The 26,031-nt window shown below is 47.4% G+C and overlaps 1 protein-coding gene across 1 annotated transcript; it reads right to left on the bottom strand.

Annotated features, from left to right (window-relative positions):
* Positions 1-6,789: 6,789 nt before the first annotated feature.
* On the bottom strand, positions 6,790-25,679 carry LRRN1 (leucine rich repeat neuronal 1). Its single transcript, XM_063165049.1, has 2 exons — positions 25,453-25,679; positions 6,790-10,647 (listed from the first exon to the last, which is right to left on the bottom strand). Exon 2 carries the CDS (start codon positions 10,412-10,414, stop codon positions 8,264-8,266), a length of 2,151 nt encoding a protein of 716 aa, XP_063021119.1. The 5' UTR covers positions 10,415-10,647; positions 25,453-25,679; the 3' UTR covers positions 6,790-8,263.
* Between the last annotated feature and the right edge of the window lie 352 nt (positions 25,680-26,031).

Below are 26,031 nucleotides of genomic sequence, written 5' to 3'. Positions count from 1 at the left end.
CAGAATGTGTCAGGGCCCTGCATTCCCCCAGCCCCCAGGGAATGCTCTGTCTGTGTGTCCACAGTGACATTTCCTCAGCCAGCCCTGGTGTGGAAGTGTGGCACACCCAGTACCAGTTCCAACAGCCATTTTTCTACATTTTTAATTTATTTTTTTTTTACTTATATATTTAGGAGGATGTAAATACTTTCCATTTATGTGTAGCTAAATGTCTTGTAGCGGTGTAATGAATCTTTCTCACTCCAGCTCCAGCCAGGGGTTTACTGCTCCTTGTCCCCAGGAGCTGTTAATTACTGATGGGATTTTCACTCCAGTGAGATCCTGTCCATGTGTCCCAGTTCCAGCGCTGGCTCATTTTTATTCCCTATTTTTCTGTGTAATTGTAATGGATTTTTTTTGTTTTCATAAAAAGTCATTTCATACCTGGGGCGCTGAAGCTTGATGGTATTTACACATGCTAGCTGTTTTTTTTAAATGGCAACTCCAAATACAGAGTTTAATTCTTTTTGTTAGGTTGGAGATCAAGGAAAGGTTCATCCCAGGGGTGCTGGGGAATGGGCACAGCTCCAGGAGCCTTTGGAAAACCCTCCCAGGGATGCCCAGGTGGGATTTGGGGTGTCTGGGCAGGGCCAGGGGCTGCCCTGGATGATCCTTGTGCATCCTTTCCTGATGATTTTCTATTATCCAAACTTCCTCAGTTTTTCTCTTGACTTCTGTCATAGTGTAAATGGCACTAGAGAAAGAAATATATGCAAAGTCAAAGCAGAATTATTGTAGTGAGAGCACTTTTCCACCTGCCTCACATGACAGGAATATGTATATGTGATTTATTGCTGTTTTCCATGGAAGGACACCATTTTCCTGGGTAGAATTACAAGTGAAGCAGCAAGAATCTCATCAGTCACCCAGCCATGTTTCTGTGACACGTACAGCTTGCAAGTCAAACACTGAAATCTTTATTTGAGCAAGACTGCCCTTTGTCACAGTGCAAATTGTGTTTGAGTAAGGAGTTAATTGCAGCATTGCTGGTTCTAACGAGGAGCCATGTTAGGGTAGGAGCTGTCACAGGGGGACTGGAACAGCAAGAATTGAGATTTTGGTGGGTGTTTGGTTAATTCATAGCAAACACTTTGGGATTCTGCACATCCAGGTGTGCAGCCCCCTCCACCAGGAGTTCATCACGGTGAATTCTGAATTAATAGAAGCCTGAGCAGTGGGGAGGCTTAGGAACATCCAAAGTACAAAGGAGATTTATCACTTCTGGGCATTAAACACAAAAGATTGGAGCTGATCACGTTCCTGGCCTGGAGTCCCCAGCACTCACACAGCTTCTCCCAAATGCTGTCATCTTTTCAAGGTCTATCAACCTGGAAATTGGCCCTGGCTTTTCCCTAGCAGCAGTTGGACTCCCGTCTGTCATCCCCACTGAGGTTTTTTGGGAGTCTGTCCCATCACTCCAACAAATCCTCATGGGCAGGACTGGGATGGTTGCTGACCCTGCTGCTTCCCCAGCCATCAGTCACTCACCCCCTCGAATGAAACAAGAATTCTGTCTAGCTCAGAGGAGCTGGAGTAAATCAGGGACATGCAAGTGCTGATTGAGAGGCTGGAGGTTTTCCAGGCTTCATCTGCAGGATCAGCTGGGGAGGATTTATTCGCCCTTTCGTTCCTTGACAGCTTTGCTTTCACTCGTGGCAGAGGTTACAACAATCACACAGACTGTTGGGAAAGTATTAAGATTAATGATTTTAGGTGTAAACTGTTTCTCCCCGCTCAGAAGGTTAAGGGATGGGAAAGTGGAGCAGCTCTTGGCTTTGGGATGGGATCTGGAAGGTGCTGTCCCTTCACAGGAGGGATGGAGATGCTTTCCAGAGGGACTCAGGGGCTGAAGCAGCTGCTGCTGGGACAATTGTAAATATTGGGCTTCAGGAACTTCACAAGGCCAAGGAACATGCAGCAGAAGGAACCTTTGGCTCAAAAGTACTGGAGAATATTGGGGCTCTTTAGATGAAAAAACCTGAAATATTATTAACCCTTTAATTCCATTTACCCAGTGCCTTCTGCCACCCAGCACCGATGGTTTCTATGCTGACTTCCCCATTAGAGATAAGAAAACTTGATATTAAATACTACAGTATCTTGTTTTGCATATGATCTGAATTATTAAATGGCTTTTAAATTATTTGCTGCAGGCAGAATAGTGGCAGTATCTATTTTATCTTTTATCTGTGCTCATCATTTGAGCTCATGCTATTGGGCTCGTGTTTGCTGACTGGATAAATGTGAGGGAGAACCCAGTGAGGGACTGGAAGCTGCTCTGCTTTCAGTGTGTCAGGGGGAGAGAAATGCTCCTGGCCTGTATTGACCCAGGTGCTGTTCTTTGTGCTGGGGTAGCTGCAGTGTTTGTGCTGCTGTGGATCTTTAATAGAAACATGAGCCACCCTTCTTACCTCAGCACAGCTGTGTGTGGAATTTCTTTGCTCAGAGAATGGATTTTTATTGCGACTGCATTTTAAAAGTAGGCTATAGGCATGGATGGGTTATAGGGGATGTTTGGATTTTGTTTTTACTTGGTAGCTTTTTGTTTCTGCTTGGTAGGCAAAGGGCAGCAGAGATTTTGACAGATCAGAAATTTGGCAGGGGTTGATACAGAAGATGGATCTGACAGGTTAGAAATTTTCACCCCAGGAAAAATAAATAAAATTTGGTTAAAAATGTATAAATGGGAGAAATAAACAGGAAAGGCCTAGAAAGAAAGAGCATTCCCTTGTACTTGGTTTGTGACATCTCTTTTGGTCCATTTTTTGCTGCTTTTTTCCTGATCTCTGTCTCTCAAGGCAGTCTCCTAAATAAACTCAGAGCAGTTGGGGAAGGCTGTGAAGTGAGCTGGTGCCCATAGCAGCAGTGCAGCCCTTATTGACTTTGGGGAGATAAGGATCAGGGCCCCTGTGTAAGTTCAATTCATACAATTACACGGAGGAGAATGAATCACTGGGGAAAGCAAACTAACTGAGAACTCTTTCAAGATGGGATTTTCAAATTGGGCCAAAAGGAAATGAGGTGTCCAGATTCCATTAAAATAGAGCTGAGAGCTGGAGCACAACTCTCCCAGTCCCTTCTGATAAACAGCTCAGGAAAAGTTCATTGTGCCTGATAACCTTGGAGGTTTGGAGCTCCACTATCAGCATCAGCCCTGGCATGAAACAACGTGGAAGGCTCAGAATCCACTTCTCTGGCATCGGTCCTGAGGGATTGAGGCAGCAGAGCTTCCCCTGGGGGAGCAGAGGGAGCACTCCAGTGACTGCTAACAGCATCATTCCCCACAAAACCTGCCTGAAGCTGCTGCTCAGGGACTTGCAAACGGCCTCAAACAGCTCCTGCCATTGCAGGATCTCCTTGGGAGAGCTGTTAGTGGGGCACTTGAACATCTGCACCTTCCTTTCACTGCTCTCCAACCCGATGTTTGTGCTTCTCCTGGGCAGGGGAGGAGTAGGGGCAGGAGCAGCCAGGGCTCTGCAGGCTCTGCTCTCAGACTAAACCTGAACCTGAGGCTCCTCCTGTGATCTCCATCCTCTTCTGTGTGTTTTCATCAGCAGAATCTGCTTTGCTCTGCAGTTTGTTTGGATCATGGCATGTGGAATGCAGCACTGGGGTCCAGCTCTGCTTCCTGTGAGAACTGGCAGAGGTTTTGCCAACAGCCACTCCTGGTGGGTTGTGAGATGGTTCCCCCTGCTCCATCCCACATTCCTGTGCTTTTCCTGCTGGGTACATGCACTGGGATGCTTTGTGCCCTGGTGGGTTGTGAGATGGTTCCCCCTGCTCCATCCCACATTCCTGTGCTTTTCCTGCTGGGTACATGCACTGGGATGCTTTGTGCCCTGGTGGGTTGTGAGATGGTTCCCCCTGCTCCATCCCACATTCCTGTGCTTTTCCTGCTGGTTCCTGTGAAAACTGGCAGAGGTTTTGCCATCCTGGTGCCCTGGGGTTTTGTGAGATGGCTCCCCCTGCCCCATCCCACATTCCTGTGCTTTTCCCACTGGGCACACCCTACTGATGCCCTGTAGGATGGGGACATGGACACAGGTGTGCCCAGGGACTCACCCTGTGCCCATGCAGGGCACAGCTGTGGTAGAGACTGGCCAGAACAGCCCTCGCTTGTTTGTGCCAATGATTTCAGGAATTCCATTGCAGTGGTTTGTCCTCAGCCTGATTTTCAAGGTTGCCAGCACAAAGCAAAAGGAGTTGCCCGATTTGAACTCAAATTCTTTATTGCTGCTGTCCCAGATTGTCAGGAGCAATGGGGCAGGTTTATGCCTTTCTCTCTGGATCCCAGATTTGCAGAAATATTTCCAGTTTCACCCCTTCATAGAATCGGTCCCAAACCGCTGCTCTCTTCATGGCCAGGTTTTAGTGACCCAGGGCATAGTCCTGAGCAGGGCTGGGGGTTGTGTGAAAGTGTTGGTGAGTTTGTGCCCCTCATTCCAAGCCCATGTCCTGGGTCAGTCTTGGGTTGTGGGTGAAAACACCCTCTCAATCCAATGAAATGTTATTTAGGTGAGGAGATGAAAAGTGGGCTTAGCTAAAATCCTGCATCCCACACTTGAGTGGGTTATTTCTTCTTCAGGGGACTGAAATATTTCACTATTGGGCAACCAAGGGGAAGTAACAGTGCCGAAGTTTAGTTGGGTATGAAATATCTGCTCTAGCACAGCCTCTCTGAACCAGAAGCCAAATGAAAGCTAACAGTGGCTTTCCACTCCTGTTTTCCAAGTGGCCACTCTCAATCCCTGATTCTGAGCAAACTGGGGGAGGATTTTGTCCTCAGTGAAGAGCAGATGAAATACATTTTGAAGGCAATTAGAGGATTTTTATTTTTGCTCACAATAAACTGCAAGCACAATGAAATTGCCAGCACAAGGTTGAAGGTTATTTACTACGATTATATGCCACATGTGATTAATCTCTTCCCCACTTTTTATTCTTTTGTTAGCAAGATTTTAAACATCCAGGGGATCTCTGCAGAAATCTGCAGGGTCAGATTAAAAGGCTGGCAGTACTTAGCACAGGTGGCTGTGTGTGCAGAATGCACTGCCTTAACAAGGTGATTTTTGCTGCTCCCTGGTGACCTGCAGCTCCCTCCAGGACTCAGCAGCAGCAGCTTCCCTGCAATCCTGCAGATCAGCACATCCCAACAAGTGTGTGCCTCTTATCAGGCCATTTTCCCCTGCAGGCTTCCCACAGCACTGCTCTAAAAAGATGATAAACGACAGAAAAGAGAGGGAACGCAGGGCCTGTTATTCCCCAGTGGAAATGAACGTGTTAAACACTGCTTTTCTTGCTGGCTGCTGTTGGAGGTTGCTGAGCCCACTGGGGAGTGTGGCTCTGTCCTCCCCCATGGCCCCGTGTCCCTGTCACCTCCACTTTCCCCAGTGCTTCTGCAGCTGCCCACATCTGCCAGGACAGACAGGGGAGAACACATCAGGTCACACACACGGAGCAGCTGGTGGGCTCTGTGTCCACCAGCACAGAGTGGTCAAGCCAAGCTTGCTCAGAGGGCAAACAGAGCCCCAGAGTGTGTGGAGCCAAGGATGGGAGGAGGAGGCAGAGGGAGGAAGAAGCAGGATGGCTGTTTGGGGGGCAGCCCCATGCACAGGTCAGCTTGTGGTGCCTGAGGAACCAACACCTCGCAGCCAAAGTGCTGTGTCCTCTACCTGAACCTGTCCCTGTGTTCCTTACCTGAACTTCTCCCTGTGTTCCTTACCTGAACTTCTCCCTGTGTTCTCTGTGCTCTCTCTCTGTGTTCTCTGTCTGTGTGGGAGGTTCAGGTAGAGCTGTGTGGCCCTGGGAAAATGCTGCAGGAACCTGAGGAGATGATGCAAAAGGAGCTTTGCTTTGCACCTTCTGACACCTGCTCAATTAATTATTCTCCAAAGACAATTTCATGATGTCATGCAAGCTGGAAGCCAGCATTCTGTGGCCAGCCTTGTCCTCAGTGTCCTTTTCTCTGGCTGAAGCAGAGTGAATCTGTGCTGCAGAAGAGATCTTGGTTTAATTCATTGTGCCTGCAGCTTTAAGGTTAGAACAGAATATAGACCAGATGATAATTATTGCTCTGAAGCTTTTCTGGAGAAGGCAGTATGAGGGAATGCCCCATTTACATTAAAAACAAATCCAGGAGAAGGTGATGAAGAAATGCTTTCACCATGCTTCTTCTCCATGATCAAAAGACACTTGCCTAACCCCAACATCTAATTGTCACACGATTAAAAATGTATGAGATCTCCTGAACATAGAAAGGCTTGTGTGTAGCAGCACAAATACTTGATTGAAATGCATAATTAATGCTTTCACTCAGCCTCACGTGGAAGCACAGACCAAGGGGGCAGGTTGTCCAAAGGATGGATGGATAAGTTTTTGTACCAAAAAACTGCAGCTGATTAGTGAAACAATGCTGGTAACTTCTCACTTTTAGACAAGGAAAAAGAAGTTTGAAGCTTATCTGTAAATTTTAAGGGGACTTGGATATATTTGAGAAGCCAATGAGGTAAAAAACTTCACACAGCCCCAGGCACATCCGTGATTTGAACAATTAACTTTTACTTACCAAGAACTATTTTGGTGTGTAAATATAAGTAAAAATTGCACGTTGGAAGTGGTGATAAAGTGTAGAAAATGCTGTGCTTGTTGCTGAGGGGTGTTGTGTGATGTGACCTCGTGCTCCCCAGAGCCCACCCTGCTCTTGACTCACGTGCAGAACTTCCAGGGATTCAGAAAAGACAACGCACAACGTTTCCATAGGTTCAACTGTAAATGATGCCTTTATATTGTACCCAGTGCACACAGATCACTGCTGCTCTCCTTTACCACAGCAATTCAGGAAAATACCCAGAATACGGATTCATTTTAAGCCTGTAAAAAATACAGTTCAGTATTGGACCAAATGCAACTGGCTTGGTAGTTTTAATCTTAATTTCTGGTTTTGGAGGAGCATTAATCCAAATAAGTTTCTTTTCAAGTATATTCCAAGATTCAACTGGTTTATTTCAGTTTGGTAGCACTGAGTTTTTTTTTGTCCTAACTGATGGTAATGACAGCTAAATGTCAGCTTCATTTCTATTTTAGCTCAAAATATAAACAGAAAAGTATACAAAAAGGAAAATGTCCTGTTCACACTCTGTAAGTCCTTCTTGCTGTGTACCCTATGCCAAACAGTTTGGATTCTGCATGTGACTCTCAGTCCAAAAGCCATGCTGAGACATTTTTCTCAATAAATTATTTTCCACATTTTCCCTCTAGTGCAGAGAAAACACTGCTATTAACATAAATGCATTAAAAAACCTGAACCTGGAACTTCATTTCATCAAGAAAAAAACCTCCATGATATTTTTTATATAACATTTTGGATATATTTTATGTCAAAACATGATCACCAGTCAAACTAGTGATGTCTAAACCCAATACATTATTGTGATTTCTAAATTAAAAACATCAGAACAAAACTAAATTTATTATAGTTCTGCCTTCATTAAACACTGTGTGTTGGTGATTTAAACACAACAAAACTCTAGTAATTCTTCAAAAGTGTCTACTAAATAGAATAAAAAGAATAAGAACAATTAACATTTAGTCTGTTACATTAAAAAAATTGGATGTACTTATCCCTATTGCCTGTTAGCTTTACCTAAGCCTTCAACTACTACAAAAATAATAATAAAAAAAGAAAACTCATTGCTGCAAGTCAAAAACATTCAAATCAGTTGATACAACATTACAGTTACAGTCAACTAACATCATTCAGGGTCTCCTTTTCTCGGGGTGGAGTCCTCAGCCCAGGGTCACAGACCTCGTTCACTGCAGGTCCAAAACTGGGGGTGAGCTCGGTGCGATCCTGCCCGCGATGGCTCCGGGCAAGGCGGGCTCACCCAGCCCTCCTTCTCTTATTCAGCACTGGAGTTAGGACAGTGTTAACTTCAGCACAATAACTAAAAACAAACAAACAAAAAAAAACCAAAAAAACAAAAAAAAAAAAAACTGGAAAAAAGGAATAAAATAAAAAGAGGAGTGGAAGCTAGGTGAAGCTGCCATTTGTGTCAACCCATTGCGATACGCTATACTAAAAAATCCTGAAATATCCACCTGTCCTCACCGCTCTGCCACGGGCTAGCAAAGTCAAAAATACAAAAGTCTTCAACTCGTCGTTTTTGCAGAATAAAGCAAAAAAGTCTTTGTGCTCCTTACTACCAGAAGCAAAATATCCTCTGAGTTACCACATGTAATAGCTTCTGGATGTGTCGACTTGGGTCGGCTTGGTCTCTGCAGAGCCGTCCTTGTCTTTTTCACTGTCACCTTCCCAGAGATTAATAAGTGGAGGGTAGAGCTCGTTCAGGGGGATTGAAGAGGTCTTTTGCATATATTTTTTCAATGAGTGGTGGTAGTTTTTCCTCTTAAACCTTTTTGCAATATAAACAGAGACGGAGGCGAGGCTGATGACGGCAAACATGGATCCCATCACCGCTGCCAGGGCCGTGCTGGTTTCCTGGTCGGAAATATCCAGCGCAAAAGCCGCGTTTTTGGTCGTGACGTTGACACAGGACCTCTGTGTTTGCTGGTGGATGTTGGACACCGTCAGACACACCTCATAATCTGTAGAGGGCTGTAGATGAGTGAGGTTGTATTCATGGACATCCACAGGGACTCGGGCGGTGTAGGTGATGTGAGGGTTGTCAATCTTCATTGTGGCTGATGACCATTTTAAGTTGGATGTCATGACGTTGGAGTTGACTTTCCACGAAACCAGGATGGAGTGGGACTCAGCTTGTTTAACGTAGATTTTCAGCACCTGGGTGCCATCCAGGAGCGTTCCGTTCACCCGGATGGTAGCGACCCTCGTGTCAGCCCCCTCTATGTTCTGAGCGACACAGGTGTATCTCCCAGAGTCCTCTACCTGGATGTTGGAGATTTCCAAGGTGCCCTCGCTGCTCAGCTTGTATTTGTCAGAGAGGCTTTCCACGGTGACCTTATTGCCCAGAGGGGTGACCCAGTAGATTTCAGGCTCAGGTTCTGCCATGGCCCGGCAATCCAGAAACACCGTCATGCCGATGTCCAGGTTCAGGTGGTTGGGAAAGGTCTCGTGAGAGATCATTGGAAGACATTGCTCGTTTGAATCCTGTATCAGCACCTCCTTCACCTGCTGGCCCCGGTACTCCGGGGGCATGGCACAGAACATGGAGAGAGGCTCCATGAAGCGGATGTTGGTTTTGTTGGAGTTGATCCAGTGGATGACGCAGTCGCACCTGAGCGGGTTGCTGTGGATGCTGATCTCCCGCAGGTTGGGGAGGGACTCCACTGTCTTTTGGTAGACTGCATTCAAGGCATTGTTGTTGAGCATCAGGCTCTCCAGGGCGGGGACGTTGCGGAACGCCAGGCGATGGATGTAAGACAGCTTTGGGTTGTTGGTGGCCTCCAGCTTGGTGAGCTCAGGCAGGTTGTCCAGCGCGTACCTGTCGACGGACACGAGTTCTCCCATGTTGTTGATCCCAAGCTCTTTCAATCTGAGCATGTTTTTAAAATCCCCTTCTTGAATTTTATGAATTGGATTTTTGTTGAGATCCAAGAATTTTAAATTGGGAACTTTCTCAAGCGCAAGCTGAGGAACTTTTACCAATTTGTTGTCGTAAAAAGAAAGACTTTCAAGACTATCCAAGCCTACCAAGGCGTTGCCAGGGATGTCTGTGAGGTACATACCTGCCAAAACTAGACTCCTTAAGTTTGAGAGTGGTTTGAAATTCATATCAAGTATTCCAATCACTGGGTTTTCTCCAATCATGAGAATTTCTAAGTTGGGAGTAGAATCAAACCAACGGCTGTCAATAACCTTTAATTTGTTGGAGTTGAGGTGCAACCTCAGAAGATTTTTCAGGCCAGAGAAGGCGTTTGCAGAAATGCTGCTGATCTGGTTGTGGTTTATGTAGAGCTCCTGCAGATTGCAGAGGTCTTGCAGGCAGTAGTCAGTCATCTCCGTGATCTGGTTCTCCTCCAGGTGCAAAGTCGTGAGCTGAGTGAGGTTGGAGAGCCCCACATCTCTGATACTCGTGAAGTTATTCTGTGAAAAATCCAGTTCTGTTAAATTAAAGAGCTGCTGGAGCTCGTCTGTGGTCTTTGCAATGTTGTTGCTCTGTAACAGGAGGACTTGAGTGTCACTGGAGAGGTTGCTGGGGATTTTTGTCAACCGGAGGTCGTTGCAGTCGACTGTGGTGGCTTCCCTGTAGGTTGACTGAGGTGTAAACCAGGGCCTGATTTCACAGACACAAAGCTGTGGACATTCACTGCTCTGTATGGAAGACTCAGTTAATGAATTCGTTAACAATTCTAGCACCAACTGGCACACAGTTAAAACAACTCTAGCCTTTGCCATGCTGGCCAGCGAGGGGGTTCAGCTCCCCAGCCCCCTAAAATCCCCACGGAGGAAGAGGGTGATCCCCTGTCAGGCAGGAAACGTAAAGCTTGACGTTTGAGGTGAAAGGCTTGGACATCCAGAAAGGTGAAAGATGATTTTCTGAGTTTAGCGAAGTTAAGAAATGCTCTGAAGACTCTCAGCTGCTCCTCTGTGTTTTAGAATCTTGGGTAAATCAGTGCCTGAAGATGGTCCTGAAAGCAGATTAGGGTATATGTTATGCTCAACTCATATACAGATCATCTATTATTTAGTTTCTTCAACCTTTGAAAGAAAATATCTGAAAACAATCACTATTTTAACAGCAATCTCTTACAAAAATCCCAATCTTGTGTAGGTAAATTATCTAGGGTTTGGAACTCTCTCCTTGGGGTTTACATGAGAAATCTCTCTCAGTGAATTATCTAAAAATAAAACTTTGGGATGGATACCTTTCAGATTTACCCTGCAGGAGATGTTTGAAGGCTTGGGAATGCTGAGGGTGGAGGATGTGCTGGTGAGCACAGTGGGGTCTCAGACAAGCATCAACACCCAACCCCTGTCCCCAAGGCTGGGACTTCAGCTGGGTGGAATTAAGGCTCAGGAAAATGCTGGTTTAGAAGTTTGAAGCTAAATGCTCATGAACTTTGCCAAAATTTATCCCAGTTAATCAAATCAGTTCCAGATAACAGCTTAGATTTAATCCAGCTCAGCACCAAACAATAACAGTAAATTTGATTAAATGAATGTACTGCCCTTATTTCAGCTGTTTGTACTGCATTGTGATGGTATGAACTGTTCACCACAATTCCAAATTGCTGTGTAAGCCCCACTTTTGTATCTGCTTAGCCTGAAGCTGTTCATGCAAGAGTGCCTTTAAATTAACCCAGCTGTGTCCAGGCACCTCAGAACATCTGCTGCACCGTGAGGCTCTGAACACATAATCCAGGAAAATCTCCTGGTAAAATCTTTCTCCTTCTCCCTTCATTGGAAAATCACTCTGGTGAGTGCAGTTGAGACATCTCAAACAAAGGGTTTGGGTTTTTCTGTGACTAAAATAATCTATTTGTGCTGTGTGGACTCCCCATCCCAATCCAAGGCCAGGTTGGATGGGATTTGGAGCCACCTGGGACATTGGAAGATGGCAGGGGTGGCACTGGATGGGCTTTGAGGTCCCTCCCAACCCAAACCACTCTGTGACTCTGTGATATCTGAGAGAACTCGGTGATGAAATCACATCTTCTTCAATTAGACCGTAGCAAAGCTTCGACCAAGTCACAGCCCACAAAAGATGGTACTATGTAAAATACTAAAACTAAATACAGCTTCTAAAATAGGTTTAAAATACTCCTCTGGATAGTGGGGACAGGAATCCCATTTCTACAATGCTTACTTCTAAATCTGATCATATTAAATAATGAAATTACTGTGATTTATTTTAGATTGCAATGTAGTGCTGTGGGTAGAACACACCCAACAGCAGTTTTATTATTTATTTCTGTATTGTTATTCTGTGGTTGTGCTTTGGAGGAAGGGGAAGAGGAGTGGGACCCAGAACACATTTGACCCTGTTGAATCAGATTTTCTGTCTGGTAGCTGAGAATTGAATGAGAGCTGAGCAACTCTGCTGGAGGGGGAAAACCAACTGTGGGACCAACACTCCTTCCCACATAACTCCCCACTGATGGAAGAATTGACTAAGAATGTTTTAAAAGATAAATCCTAATGGCGCTGTGATGGTAGGGAATGTGTTAGTGTGGATGTATGAGGAGATGGGGTAGCTGAGCTGTGCTGACTCTGATGGATGCTTCCCTCCACAGCCACACATCTGTAGCTCACCCAAGGCAGGGAGATTGATGGAATGTGAAGTTTAATTGATTTAATTGCAGATTTCCATAAGGCAGCGTTTCGCAGTGAATAATGCAGGCAGTGCTTTGCCCAGTGGCAATCCCAGGTACAGGAGGTGCCCTGAGCTGCCGTGCCCATCATGGGCTGTCCCCTCACACAGGGACATGTCCCTGCTCCAGCTCTGGAGCAAACAGGGAGCACTGCTCCCAAAATCCCTGCCTGTGGGATTTCTCCTGCAGGGGATGAAGAAAAGGGAGTTGGAGCCTCACAAAGCTGAGGGCCCCAATAATGTTTTACTACTGCTTTAGCCCTGATGTAGCTGCATGAATCATGTAATGCTTTAAAAACCAAACTGCCTGAAAAACACTTCAAAGGTTCCTTTAAAATATGTAGGAGCGTGTCTAGATGTTGCAAAAAAAAAATCAAATTTGATCTTTTCTTTGTTGAATATTTATATCCTCTTACTTGCACGTTACAGTTATTGTTCATCCTTGCTAAGAAGGCATTTGTGGGTTTATTGACCAGAGTTCTGGGTTTATGATCACTGTAAATACAGGATTTTACAAGTTCCTAGTGGCTTGTTCTCTTCTGAGCTATTTTCTACTGCAAACGGATTTAATTTTCTTTGACTGCAAATTTAGAAACAACCCACACATTGCTTTCCTCAGTCTCTCCCAGCCCAGGGCAGCTTGGATGAAGCTGGAAATGCAATTCCAGGGTAGCCAAAGGGTGAATTGTGAGCAGCAGGAGGGACGAGCCAAGTCATGGCCTTTGGTTTTGGCTACTTGTGCTGTGTAAAACCCCATGCACAGCCCTGCCCAAAGCTGCAGAGCAGCCACCAAACCCCATCCCTCTGCTCCCCAGGATTCCCAGCTTTTCCAGCCCTGATCCCAGACAGCTCTGCAGTGCCTGGTGTCACTGAGGGTGCGAAGGAAAGCTTTTAGCATTCCCTGCCTTCCCTCTCATTTGTTAGATTCATATTTTCTGCTGTGCCAACCCACAACAGCAGTTGTAACAGCTGGTAACTTGATATCAGCAGAAATAATGGCTAATTTTATGTGAGAGATATGGAGGGAATTATTTTACTCCGAGCTAATTAAATGCGTTTTCCGTGGCACTGCTCAGTACCCAGTGCAGAACAAAAGCCACATTTCTGTCACCAGCAAACCCAGAGCAGCTGCTGGGCCGTGGGCTTGTTCCCATTCCCTGAGGGCAGAAACAGGAGCATCATTCCTGCCTCCCATCCTGGAGCTGCCATGGCGAGGGGTTTAATTCTTCCCTTCCCACCAAAGTACTGAAAAATGGTTAAAACTGAGAATTTGGCCCGTGAGGGTGGGTATTTGGAAATGGAGTAGAAGGTCCTTCATCTCAGTTCTCCATGGGAAGAGGTGTGCCCTGCCAACCACAGCTTCACTGGTGGCTCCTAATGAGTGAGGTTGGGTGGGTGATTGAAATAAAAAATTCATTTAAACCTCCAGGGCAGGAAGAGGAAAACATGAAGGGACAGGCACGAAGTAAACTGTTCATTAAAAGTGTTCACACTTAACCTGCCAACTAAAAAGAACAGATATTGCACATTTTTGCTTGGTAATAGGAAAACAAAGTGTTGTCACTTCCCTGACAAGTGTATTAATGGTCACTATTAAAATTCGCTGAAAAGAGCAACAATCTTGTTTGCACATGGATATCTGGGTGCAGTTTGGAACAGTGATGCTGCCACAGCAAATCCTCCCCGTGCACAGCTACGTGGCTCAATTCTAGCAGAATTTCTTTTATTATTGCAGCAGCATCAGCCCAGATTTTGGCAGGCACTGAGCCACCTGCACCAAGTGTGCCCAGGTAAAAGTTGGAAGGATCAGACACCTGAAAAAATTACCTCAGGCTAAGACAAGCAATTTATTCTGCAGTTGCTGGGAGCCAGGAGCACGAGCTGATCCCCCATCCCTCCCCTTTGCCAGGCTGAGCCTCAGTTCCTGAGCTGTGTGCTGGAAAATTGTCTGTGGTGCCAAGGGCTGGTGCAGCTCCTGCATCCCCAAATGTGACCGTGCTCACGGGGGGCTCAGGGTGAGGGAAGAGATGAGGACCTGACTCCACGTTTCAGAAGGCTGATTTATTATTTTATTACATATATTACGTTAAAATTATACTAAAAGAATAGAAGGAAAGGTTCTCCTCAGAAGGCTGGCTAAGCTAAGAATAGAAAGGAATGAATAACAAAGGTTTGTGGCTTGGACAGAGAGTCTGAGCCAGCTGACTGTGACTGGCCATTAATTACAAACAACTTCTGTCACAGACATATTTTATGAAAAATCCTTTTGTTGTTAGGATCTTTACTCCTCAGATGCTGAGAGGCCTCAGAAATGAAATGTGAACATTGATTATCTGCTGCTGTGGAATGCAACAGGTGCATCTGGGATTGGTCTCATGTGGTTGTTTGTAATTAATGGCCAATCACAGTCAGCTGGCTGGGACTCTGGTCAGTCACAAGATTTTATTGTAATTCCATTACTTTCTATTCCTTGCAAGCCTTCTGATGAAATTATTTCTTCTATTCTTTTAGTATAGTTTTAATATATAATTTTCTTTTAATATAATATGCATCATAAAATAATAAATCAGCCTTCTGAAACATGCAGTCAGGATTCTCATCCCTTCCCTCATCCTGGGACCCCTGCAAACACCACCACAAAGGCTTTTGTGTGTGCTGGAGGTAAAACCTGCTCTGCTCTGCCCTTCAGCAGCTGTGCATCCCCTTTTTTCCATGGATAAAACAGGGATTTATGGATAAATCAGGGATTTGTGCCGTGCTCAGCTGAGCCTGAGCCTCTGACCAGGCTTTAGGAGGGAGAGGCTCTGAAACAGGAGCAGCCCCTAAATCCCAGCAGCAAGCTCAGCACTAAGCCCAGCCTAAAATCAGGTTACTAAAGTCACTCCAGCCAAGAGCATCAGTGACCTTGTGCATCCTAGAAAAGGAGAAGCTGGAGTTTAATTTCCAGCCATGGAACGGGCTCCTTTCCCAGGAGTTAAATTTACAAGTGCAATCCTGTGTATTTAGAAAAATATTGAGGAATAACGCTTGGTAATAAGCCTTTTATAGTGAGGTTTTTAAAGTCTCCAGTGGCATCAGGAAATGAGCTATTTACAGGTCTGAATTGTGGAAAATACAGAAAAATCAAGCTGAAAATGATGACAGTTGAAGGAGCTTGAAAAAATCTGAACGTGGGAGCTGGGTATTAAAAGGAAATACAGAAACAAGGGCCCATAGGACATGTAATAATGGTATAAAGCCTCAAAACACATCTTGAGGGATTTATAATATTAAAGTTTTGAGGGTTTTTTCCCTTGCAAATAATGCCTACTTTTTCTTCTCATCTGTACACACATTCCATCAAAATAAAGCCTGTGTTTAATTTTGGGGAAAGCTCTGGTGAGAAGGTGATTTGCTGTATCTGGAGACAACCTTAGCATGCTTTATCTGCGTTCTTTTGAAAAATGCTACTCTTATCTCCACCAAAGAACTGCAAAGAGCATCCTATTCATAACATCTGTGCTGCAGAAGGAGCATATTACAGCCTGGAAATTTGTAATTTATTGGAGCTTATTCTTAAGGCTCGCATCTGATACAGTATTTTTCATTAAAATACTGAAGTAAATTTGCAGGAGGGGGAAAAATGGTTTTCATTCACAGACTGCTGTGGAGTGCAAGGGGCTGGGAGCAGCCTCTGGGTATTGGTGGCCCATCAAATCCACCAGAGAAATGCAACCCAGCTTCTGGCCACTGATGGAAAAGCTCTCCCAGATCACCATTAACCAGTCATATTAGAAACATCAGCAATAACAGGGCTTGCCAAGCAGTGGGCTGTCAAATTATAGGGGCTGTTTGCTTTAGGAAAGGGAAAAACTTCATAAACCACTTCATGGCTTTGAAATCTGAAAGGTGAGATGTGTTTGTGCAGCAGGAATATTCTTATGCTAGGAACACAAATTATTATCAGCTTTTTGCTACATTTCTCTTCATTAATGAGTTTGGGACAGTATAAGCTGTTCTGTTGTCCAGGACTTGTTTTCATATCCTGCTGAGAGGAACTGTGCTAGGAACACGAATTATTATCAGCTTTTTACTACATTTCTCTCCATGAATGAGTTTGGGACAGTATAGGCTGTTCTGTTGCCCAGGACTTGTTTTCATGTCCTGCTGAGAGGGCTGAATGTGAAGGCAAAGCTTTGATTCCATTTGATGCAGAGGATTGCCACCTGTGACCACTGTTCTGGTTCCACATCCTCAGCAGGGCATAGCTCATTTGGGAAGACGTCTTCCAACTCTTTTTGCATGTTGTGTATCTGCTGGCTGATAAATGAGAGGGGACCAAAGGTGGAGAAATTCTGCTTTGGCTCCTTACCACGTTTGAAGAGTAGAAATGGATTGAGTCATGGCACATTTGGGATCTCAGAACCACATGGAAGGATCTGAGCATCTTTGTAACCCATGGGGGCACCTCCCCACCAAGGGTTTCATATAGAGCAGCTCAGAAAATCCCTGCTTCTTACTGTCTATCAAAATCAGCACAATTCAAACAAAAACCTAAAAAAAAAAAAAAAAAGAAAGAGGACAAAGGGCATGCAGATTGGGTTGGATTGTGGAGCAGAATTCCCTTTTTGTGTTTTGACCACTCTGAGAGCCAGGGAGCTTGGCCAGTGGAAGCAAAGTGTCGATAGCGGAGCACACAAGGAATATTTTTAACCAGGAGGAAGAGGGCTGCCACAACTCCAGAGGATTTTCCTGAAGGAACAGAAAATCCTTTTCCTCCCTTTTTGCTGACTGGCTCCTGGCAGTGTGATTATTTTGCTTCCCACACAGTTCCAGATCAAACTCCAGTTTTGTGAGTCACTCAGGATCCCCCACAGTTGGGAAAGACCCCGGTGTGTACGTGGTTGTTACTACCACAGAGGATGCCAAAAAAACCCTGTGCTGCACACAGGGCCTGATAAATCCCAACCAGAATGAGTCAGGAGCTCTGGAGGTATTTATAAATCAACACAATGGTGCTGGCTCTAGGGAATGCATAAGGCTTGTTATTAAAAATTATATGTGCATGGAGCTTCTATTGCTTATCTTCAATTCTTCAATCAAGGAAAAAAGTTCTTTTTCTGGTCCTTGTTACACTCTGTTTTGATAATTCTGTTTCCTGTGGCTGTAATGTGTGTTAGCATTTCAATTATTAGTGATTAAGTATTAAACTGTATTTTACTATTAGCCTAGATCTATATCTACACAGTTTGTACATGTAGTGTGCTGACACAGACTTCAGCCCTTAGAATAAAACAGACTTTTATTGATTTTTTTTCTGAGTTTTATGCTTACAAAATCCAATTCTCTGTTTCTGAGCCATATATATTTAAATGCTAATAGACCCATATATTGAGGTGGCTGATATGGGAAGATCTGATAGGAAAGATCGTGAGCATGGCACTAACAAAATAAATGGATTTAGCATGGGAGGTGCTGAGATGTAATAGAAAGGCTGTTAGCACCAAGACAAAGATCTGGAACTCAACCAAGCTGGGAAGGGACAGAACTAATTCCATTAAGTGGCCACAGATTGGGGTTGGAACTGCTCTGAAGCAAGGCTTGACTGACCTGAGGAAAAGGCTTTTTTCCCTCTCTCCAGTTCCTCTGCTGTATGCCTCCCCTTCTCCAGGAGTCTTTCTGCACTTCTGCTACATGAAATATGTGCTGCCCACCCCTGTTCCATTCCAAAATCATTCAGGGAGCATTGCCAAGTGATCAGGGCAGGGAACTCGGTCAGCTGGGAGTGCGGAACCCCACAGCCTGGCTTTAACCGTTGCTGATGCTCACAAATATCACCTGAATCCTGATGCTTTGCTCCATGCAGAAAACAGTGATGCTTTGAGAGGTTAATGGGATTCAGAAAGAGAGAAAACACGTCTTATTCAATGTACTGTGTGTTTAGGAACAGGCTATGAACTGTCCCTGAGCTTTAATCCTCAGGCTGGTCAGGGCCACATCCCAGCTTTTCCATGCATTGGTTCTTTCATCTGTGCTTGCAAAACACAGAGGTACCAAAATTTCTGCCTGTTGCAGAAAGGAAGTTTTTTCCTCTCAAAATTATAAGTTATTGGTGCTTTATAAATAAAATCTTTAACCTAATTACAGTGATCCATTTGGGCATGATAATTTTTAATTTGTATTAATCAGACTCATTGTACTTAACGGGGGGGCAGTAAGAGAAAGGAAAACAGATTTGTCAATGAACTCAGGAAAAAGACTGACCTGGTTTTACCTGGTGCCTTTCACTACGATGAACCCATTTTAAAGACCTGTTTTCAAGCAGCAATTAAAAAACTTCATTTTTGCAATGGCTTGTTCACCTATGGCTAAGATAAGTTATTTTTCAATGCATTTACACGTCACTGGTGGCTCTCTGGAACTATCAATATTTACTCTATTTCTGTTAGAATGATGGATCATTTGTAATTTAAAAATTTAACAAGGCCAATCAGTAGCTCATCTGCATCCCAGTAATTGTATGCAGCACATTAGCAAGGTATGAATTTATTAGATAGTTTTGGACTTGCTTAATCATATAAATGATATGATGCATGAAATAACAGAAAGTGAAGGATTCATTATATAAATGATAAACATTTTCAAATTACGAAAAGACAATCCAAGCTTTGATTGATATTTTATTAAAACAATGTAGAATGTTATTCTACCAAACTTTGGACAAGCTCAGGGATTCTCTCTGAGTAACTCTGAGGTGTTTTGTAGAATTTCCTTAGGATGTGATGTGTCAGACCCCAGGGTGGAGGAGGGAGCCAGGGAATGTCTCCCATGACCTTAACCAGCTTCTCCAGGTGTTGCATTTAATTCCAATATCCAGGCAGGAGTGTTCTCTTTAGAGCAGGATTAAATAAGGAAACTCTCAGGTGAAACTCTCCAGTGGCAGGGCTGGAGCTCTGGGTTAGCATCACTGCCACAGGTGGAGCTTCTTTCACTTGGAGAAGTGTTTGTTGAGCATGGAGGAACCTGGTTTGGGCCCCAGCCCCACCTGGTAAGGTGTGTGGTGTTGAAATGTGTGAGTTTCTGATCCCAAATCCATCCCAATCCAGGAGCCAGACCCATCCCTGCTCCTTCCCCATCCCAGGCTCAGCTGTGCTGCTCCAACATCCCAAACCCGCCTTGACACCCCCTGCCTGTCACAACCCAACCCCTTGGGGCAAAGCCAGTGGCTCCCAGCTGACCCCAGGGTGGGATGTGCCCCTCCAGAGGCAGGAGCCCTTTGGGAGCCCCTCTGGAGTCCCCAGGGAGCTGGGCTGCACTGGGACAGCCCTGGGAACGGGCTCTGGGTGCCTCTGGAGTGAGGAGAGACCCCAACACCTGCCTGGGGGTGCTCTGGGATGGAGACCCCCGCCCCAACACCTGCCTTTGACCACACCTGGAGTGCTGTGTCCAGTTCTGGCCCCTCAGTTTAGGGAGGATGTTGAGATGCTTGAGCATGTCCAGAGGAGGCAACGAGGCTGGAGAGGGGCTGGGAACACAAACCCTGTGAGGAACAATTGAAGGAACTGGGGTTGTTTAGCCTGGAGAAGGGGAGGTTTAGAGGTGCCCTTGTTGCTCTCTACGCCTTCCTGAGGGAGGCTGCAGACAGGTGGGGTTGGTCTCTGACAGGACCAGAGGACACAGCCTCCAGCTACGGCAGGGAAGGGACAGGTTGGATATCAGCAAGAAATTTTTCACCAGAAGAGCAATAAAGCACTGGGATGCTCTGCCCAGGGAGGTGGCGGAATCACCATCTCTGGATGTGTTTATAAAAACACTGGCCATGGCACTTGGTGCTACAGTCTGGGTGAGGTGTTGGGGCACAGGTTGGACTCGATGATCTCAGAGGTCTCTTCCAACCTCATCATTCCGTGATTGTGTGTGATTGTGTGTGGTTGTGTGTGATTGTGTGTGATTCTGTGTGATTGTGTGTGGTTGTGTGTGATTCTGTGTGGTTCTGTGTGATTCTGTGTGGTTGTGTGTGGTTCTGTGTGGTTGTGTGTGATTGTGTGTGATTCTGTGTGGTTGTGTGTGGTTGTGTGTGATTCTGTGTGATTCTGTGTGTGGTTGTGTGTGGTTCTGTGTGGTTGTGTGTGATTCTGTGTGGTTGTGTGTGACTGTGTGTGATTCTGTGTGGTTGTGTATGATTCTGTGTGGTTGTGTGTGATTCTGTGTGGTTGTGTGTGATTGTGTGTGGTTCTGTGTGATTGTGTGTGATTCTGTGTGATTCTGTGTGGTTCTGTGTGATTCTATGTGATTGTGTGTGGTTGTGTGTGGTTCTGTGTGATTCTGTGTGGTTCTGTGTGACTGTGTGTGGTTCTCTGTGCCTGGGCCCTGCTCCCTTCCACGAGCTCTCCCCCAGGAGCAGGCTGGGGCTGCATTTCCCCATCCCAGAGCCACCAGCCAGGCAAACCCTGCCAGGCACCTCCAGGAGAACCCTTGGTTCTCCCGCTCTAATCCAAGCTGACAGGTGCCCAAATTGCTGGAACCACCAGAGTTTGTTAAATTAAATACCTGGGAATGAGAGGCTGACTGACAACATCTGAAATTCCTAACTGAAACCCCCGAGCTGGGTTTGGCTCCGTGCTCAGCTGCTTTGGTTTGGGATTTGTTCAGGGAAATACTGCCCTGTGTGACCACTGAGGAGTAAAGGGCAGCGCCTCACGAGGGAAAATTATGGAGTAAGGCTGCTGTAGCCAATAAAATAAGGGAAAAGCTGTTTCTCCTGGCACTTTTATAACTTCAGTGCATTCTCACTACAGCAGCCTGTTCAATATTTCAGGCCTGTTAGTTAAACTTGCTCTGCCTTGTTGTTCTGTTAGTTAAAAAGGGAAGAAAAAGGCAACACTCCACTGCAAGCACTCGATCTTTAGGAACTGTGCTCCAGGTAAAAACCAGCTCCTGTTCCTTTAATAATTCAGCCAGATGGAATGCCAAGGAAACACTGCCTTGGAACACCAAATTAAGGTCTTATGACACAGAAGGTGAAGTTATAAAAATATTTTACAGGGGAAGTTAAGAGCAGAGACTAATTCCTGTCTCACTGATACCAGACTTGTCCTGCCTTCACCAGGGGGAGAATTAGGCCAACCCAAAATAGGCCAATCCAGTATTTTTCTTCAGTGCCATACACAGAAAAAGGAAAGATGATATCTAAAGAGCAAAACAAAATGTAAATAAAGTTGCAGGGTTTGAAGCAGCAAAGGATGAGAGAGTGGGGTTCAGAAGAACTTTCAGCTCTCAGCCCTCCGTGTGCTCAGCTCTGACCTTACAGAGTCCATTAGTGAAGAACTTAATTACTGAGCTGCAGGAGAAGAATGAGACTGGTGAAGTCAGAGTGACTCAAGCACATCTGCAGGGACTGTTTCTTATCAGAGTGGTCCTGTGAGGTCCCCAAGCAGAACCTAGGGCCCCCAAATCTTAGAGAAACACCATTATTTAATAATTAATCATGAACCAACAAAGCCAGTTCCTAAGCCAGCTCTTTGATTTTCTTCTCTCTTGCCCATCTCTCTTCCCACGTTCATTGCAGAGACAAAACAGAGATGGGAGTATTTGCAGTGGGTTTCCTTGGATTTCTGCTCTGGCATGGGGCTCTGGCTGCTTCCCACCTCTCCCCTGTCCCAGGAGCCCTCAGGCACTGCCAACCCTCCCAACAGAGTCAGCACAAAACCCACCCCAGCTCCAAAGTTCCCTTTGTGCAGAACTCGCTCGCTTTTGTGCGGAACTCACAACTGGTTTTTTGGGAAAGATGTGTTTGAGGCCTGACTCTGTTAATGACTTCTCTGGAGCACAACGTGGGGCTCTGGGTTCCCGGGAGCACCGTGGGTGCCCAGGCTGGCAGGGGCTGCAGGGATCAGCCCTGCTGGGGCTGAAACTCAGGCTCACTGTCCCTGAGCCTTGCACAAACACAGAGGAGCAGGGCTGCATTTGTGTGCTTCCAAAAACTTTAACATAGATTTTCTTCAGTTCTGTGTCTACAAAATGTCTGCCAGGAAAAAATCTGGAGCTTGGCAGGATGAAGCCTCACACGTGTATTGTTCGTGTAGCTATGGTAACCTACAAATGCCACCAGTGTTTCCATTTCATACACAAATGAGGGGACAGCTGTGGGGACCACATGGCTGCCAATGGAATAATATATGTGAACTAGGATGGCTTGGTCAGAAAATTACAACTCATCTATATTAATCAGGGCTTCAAAGAACAGGCACCTCCGTGGCCACAAAGTGCACAGGAAGACAGAGGGGTTTTTATTTTGGAGAATTTTGGCTGCTCTGTAAATATTTGCAGCATCTCGCTACTTTTTGCTGGTTGGAAAATAAACTAAGATAAATACTGTTCAACCAGAGCTGTTTTATAAACATCACTTAACTATTCTCCTTAGGTTTTGTTTGTTTGGGTTTTTTTTTTCCTGATGCTTGAGCCTGACACAAAGCCAGACCTGGGACCAGGCAAGCCACTCACCTGGGGGAGGAGCAGCTCTGAAAGAGACAGAAATGATGTGGCTCAGAGCTTTGAGAACCAAGTTCCCATTTTTACTCATTGTCAAGATTAACAGAAACAAGAGCTTCAAAAGATTCATAAGAGAAACTAAAAAAAGATTTGAAAATGTTGTTTAAATGTGGATGAGTCTCTATCACCCCTAACAACAACGAGAAGCAATCTGCAGACCAAATAATGCAAACAAATCCCCTTTCCAGTGAACACGAAGCCGTGCAGGCTGCAGCAGCAGCAGTGCCTGACCGTGCTATGATTCATCCAAGGTGTTTGAAGTGTCCCTGGCAGAGCGGAGCAGGGCAGTGCCGCCCTCCTCGGCAGCAGCAGCAGCAGCCAGGCACAGCCGGCTGCAGCAGGAACCCAGCTCGCCCATCAGGAAAAGTTTTCCCTGCCTTCTGCAGTGCCACGCTGCTGTATGGCTGTGAAACAAAAGGCTGCAGCATCCCCTCCTCCCGCGGCAGCAGCCGGGCCGGGCACCGGGGGGATTAGCAATGAGTGATGGTGATGGGAGCTTAACCAGCGCTCCTTGAAATTATCCCATTTGCTCCACGAGCTGGAACCAAATACACCCAGAGAATCATGGAATCACTGACTGGTTTGGGTTGGGAGGGACCTTAAACCTCATCCAGTGCGACCTCTGCCATGGCAGGGACACCTCTCCCTGACCAGCCTGGCCTTGGGCACTGCCAGGGATGCAGGGGCAGCCCCAGCTGCTCTGGGCACCTGTGCCAGGGCTGTTCCCTGTGAGGTCAGGCTGAACAGAAGTTTCTTTTTTCAGCCTGAATTTGGATGGGCTCAGCATTATTTATGGCTGTAAGAAAGGCCCTTCACAGTTCACGTGGAAAGTTGTTATCCTTCTATAATTGTCCAACTTAATGAAAAAGCCTATTTCCTTCAATGATCAGTGGTGTTATCGTGGCTGTTCTGGGTAAATGGAAAAGGCTTTATGGTCAGCACAGAACTGGTCTAATAGCGTCCAAAATGCCTACTGGGAGAGATAATTTTATATGGGCTACATAAAATGTTGTGCAGATAACTTTTAACTGCCGAGGTAGAAGTTAAACTGAAGCTCCTGTCCCAGAGCAGTGGCACAAGAGAGGCTGCAGAGCAGGGGGACAGGGACACCAGGGGCTGTGCCCGGGCCCGGGGGGAGAGCAGAACCATCCTGGCTCTCCTCACTTTCCATCTGCACTGCTTTGTCCCTCTCAGTGTGTCTGTCTTTAATTTAAACTTTGACTTGCAAGACTTTGGGACTCAGTTTGGTTGGATCCTTTGGACAACAGCGGGACGATGCTGGGTGTGCCTTGGTCATTCAAAGCTCTGTGATCTCTCTGTGGGTACATCTGTTGGCCAGGACAGGTTTATGATCTCCAGAAATAATGGGTTCCTTTTATAGGGACCCTTCAAGTCCATAAGGAAAAGACTGAAAGGTTTCCAAATTGGTTTTCATGGAGGGGAACTCTCGTTACTTGGGAGCTCTCGCACAGCTCCAGGACAAGAACAGAAGCGCCCTGGGTGTGATCTCTCACCTTCGGGCAACATTATCGCCTACTTTGAGTTTAATTCTGCTACTTTCTCTTCTATCGCCTGCAATGGTGGGAGATGCGCCCCGAGCCAGCACTGGGGGAGAGAACAACTCGGGATAGAGCGAGAATCGCAGGCGAACATCTGTCGTGCGGCCCCGGCGGGGCTGAGCCGGCACAATGCGCCTGGCTGCTGCTGTCCCTCCTCCGGCAGGCACCGGGGGCCGGCCCCGCGCTCAAAGGGCCCTTTGACAGCGGCGACAAAGGGGCGGCAGCGGGGCCGGTGCCTTTGTCCGCCCGAGCCGGGGCAGGGACCCGCGGTGCGGGGCGAGGAGCCGCCGCTGCCCCGCGCTCCTCCCGCTCCTCCCGGGCAGCGGAGTTCCCAAAGAGCCCCCAAGGGCAGCGGCGAGCGGCGGGGAGCGGCGGAGCATCCCCGGGCCGCGCTGCCCAGGCCGGTCCCGCAGCCCCCGGCACCGATCGCCGCTCCGCCCGCAGCGCACAAAGCCGCGGCCGCGGGAGGAGGGCGGCGGAGCCGCGGCCCCGCTCACACTGCGCCTTTATGCCGCTCTCTGAAGGGCCATTGTCACACTGAAGGCTCCTTGTCTCCTCGCATTCCTGCGGGTGAATGGATGAGGCAGGACATCTGCCGGGATCCGCTCCCATTCGCATGCAAATGGGGGACGCGGGCAGCGCTGCCGCACCGCCGGCCCCGCGCCCACCGCGGGCTCCCGGCACCGCCGATCCCCCCCGAACCCCGATTTACCGCAAACCGGCCCGGGGAGCAGCGGAGCACCGACAGGGAGGAGGAGGAGGAGGAGGAGGAGAGCGATGCTGCAGCCGAACCCCCGCAGCCCCGGAGGTGCGAGGCGGCCGCAGCCGCGGGGCGGTCCCGGCGCGGTGCGGAGCCACCGCAACCCCGCGGGGACTCTCCCGGGGGGCACCGGGGGCGCGTCCGCCACCGCAAACTTTGCTCGCTCGGTGCCCGGGCCGCGGCGCACACCCCGCAGCCCCGAGCGCAGCCCTCGCACCGCGGCGCTCCCGCAGCCTCCGCTCGCTCGCTCGCCGAGCCCGGCGGACGCACTCACCGCCGGCCGGGCGCTGCCGCGGTTGTCCCCCGGGGCTGCACATCCGCCGCTGCCGCCGCGGTCCCAGCGCGCCGGGATGCGGGGGGCGATGGAGGGATGGATGGATGGATGGGTGAATGTATGGATAGATGGATGGATGAGGGGATGGACGGACGGACGGACGGACGGGTCGCTCCGTGCCTGCTGCCCGCCCCCAGCACAGCAGCGCCGGTGCCGGTGCGCGGTGCCGCCCGCTCTGAGGCGCCGCCGGCGCGCACCTGGGAAGGCGCCGCGGGTCAGCTGACGGGCCGCGCTCCCATTGGCTGCTGCGCGCGCGGCACCGGCTGCGGGGGCGGGGCGAGACCTGGCCCCGCCCCCGAGCGACCCCGCCCCCGGCCTCGGTGCGAACGCGGGGCCGCTGCGGGCAGCGCTCGGGACACGGGGAGCGGCCCTGGATTCCTTCCTCTGGGTTCTGGGGAGCATCCCTGCCTTCCTTCCTTCCTCTGGGTCCCGGGGAGCATCCCTGCCTTCCTTCCTTCCTCTGGGTCCCGGGGAGCATCCCTGCCTTCCTTCCTTCCTCTGGGTCCCGGGGAGCATCCC

Source organism: Melospiza melodia, chromosome 10 (assembly GCF_035770615.1).
Source record: "Melospiza melodia melodia isolate bMelMel2 chromosome 10, bMelMel2.pri, whole genome shotgun sequence".
NCBI classification, from domain to species: domain Eukaryota; kingdom Metazoa; phylum Chordata; class Aves; order Passeriformes; family Passerellidae; genus Melospiza; species Melospiza melodia.
The sequence above is the reverse complement of the archived record's forward strand: the minus strand, read 5'-3'. Positions and strand labels throughout refer to the sequence as shown.